The following is a 1,342-nucleotide window of genomic DNA, read 5'->3' as shown; positions in this document are numbered from 1 at the left end:
ACCCTTTGGTTTGAAAGAATCCTGTCGATGTCGACATTGTCGTATTTTGTTGTATATTTGTCAGCAGCTACAACAGCAACCAGGAGAAGCAATAGTAACAGTTTCATTATGCTATTATTAAGCTATTGATGGTTGTCGTTTAACGTTTAAGGAACCCGTACACTTCACGGACACACGTCGTGTTATTAAATGAGGTCCTTATCGTCGTCTATAGTTTTATATATAGTCTCATTAGTAGCAGAGGGTTAAGGAAAGTGATAATGTCACGTGATCGTAATAGAAATGAAGTGGGCAAATCATGGGCAGTGCCAAAGACCGTTTCTCACCGTTTCTTACTAAACGTATTATTATGAGCCACGATGACCCACTTGTGGGAAAAACCGCATACAGTTAGTTGTAACACGCAGAGCTAAAAAGGCTAAAAAGCAAGAATGGACCGGTTCAGTTGATAACTGTTGAATTTACTACTCGTTAGACATTAGGTACTAAATTAAACGTGTGCCTTATTACCTACTTAATTGGTTAATTTAATTAAATAGGTGGAGATCTTATTAAACAGAGGAAGTTTCCATTTAAGTTTTACTACGTATTTAACCACTTTACTAAATTTATAATGATCCAAGAAACTGATGTTAATAGGTATAAGCGTATCACATGGAACACACGAATGTATGATTTTTTATATACGACTGCAAATCATGTGTGGTTGATGTTTGGAGAATTTGCTTTCAAATTAGATAATACTAATACATTGCACGTTTATACCAATGAATTTTAATCTCAACCTTTGACACTTTATAAAACAATTGCAAATATAAAGTTACAATCACAGTATTCCGTACGCATTCGAATGTTATTAGATCTGCCATGGTGGTCTCGGCTCATTTTCCTGTCGGTGCAACATCTTTTTTTTTTTTTAATTTTTATCTTTAATCTCAACATTCCCGAATTACTTTTATTTTCATATTCACATATGGCGCAGAACATTTTTTATGATATATCTTTCATTCCTTTGTATAACATAACAAATGCCAAAAACGTGTACGTTAAATTTCGATGTTCTCATGTTAATATTAGATATGTTATCAATACCTATATATAAGTGGTTTTTAATAATAATAATAATTCTAATGATTAGAACTTTATTTAGCATGTAGCTATACAAACTCACAAATGCAATTCAGATTTTATAAAGTAAACATGTTTCATCAATTTTGAATACTACCTATCTCGATTTTTAATTAACGGATATATAAATTAATGAAACTAACATAATATCCTAATTTGCGAAAACAGTAAGTAAACAGTAATAAATTTAGCTAAATAGAACAGTCTCAAACTG

The 1,342-nt window shown here is 31.7% G+C and overlaps 1 protein-coding gene across 1 annotated transcript in view; it reads right to left on the bottom strand.

Annotated features, from left to right (window-relative positions):
* Nucleotides 1–552, bottom strand: part of LOC108734433 (ejaculatory bulb-specific protein 3-like) — a 9,091-nt gene extending 8,539 nt beyond the window's left edge. The window contains exon 1 of the mRNA XM_025975361.1: nucleotides 3–552. Coding sequence (XP_025831146.1) covers nucleotides 3–107 — 105 coding nt within the window. The 5' untranslated portion in view covers nucleotides 108–552. The remainder of the gene's footprint in view (nucleotides 1–2) is intronic.
* Nucleotides 553–1,342: the final 790 nt, after the last annotated feature.

The sequence above is a fragment of the Agrilus planipennis genome, unplaced genomic scaffold (genome assembly GCF_000699045.2).
Source record: "Agrilus planipennis isolate EAB-ADULT unplaced genomic scaffold, Apla_2.0 scaffold96, whole genome shotgun sequence".
NCBI classification, from domain to species: Eukaryota; Metazoa; Arthropoda; class Insecta; order Coleoptera; family Buprestidae; genus Agrilus; species Agrilus planipennis.
Note: the sequence above shows the minus strand (reverse complement) of the source record. Positions and strands in the feature narration are given on the sequence as shown.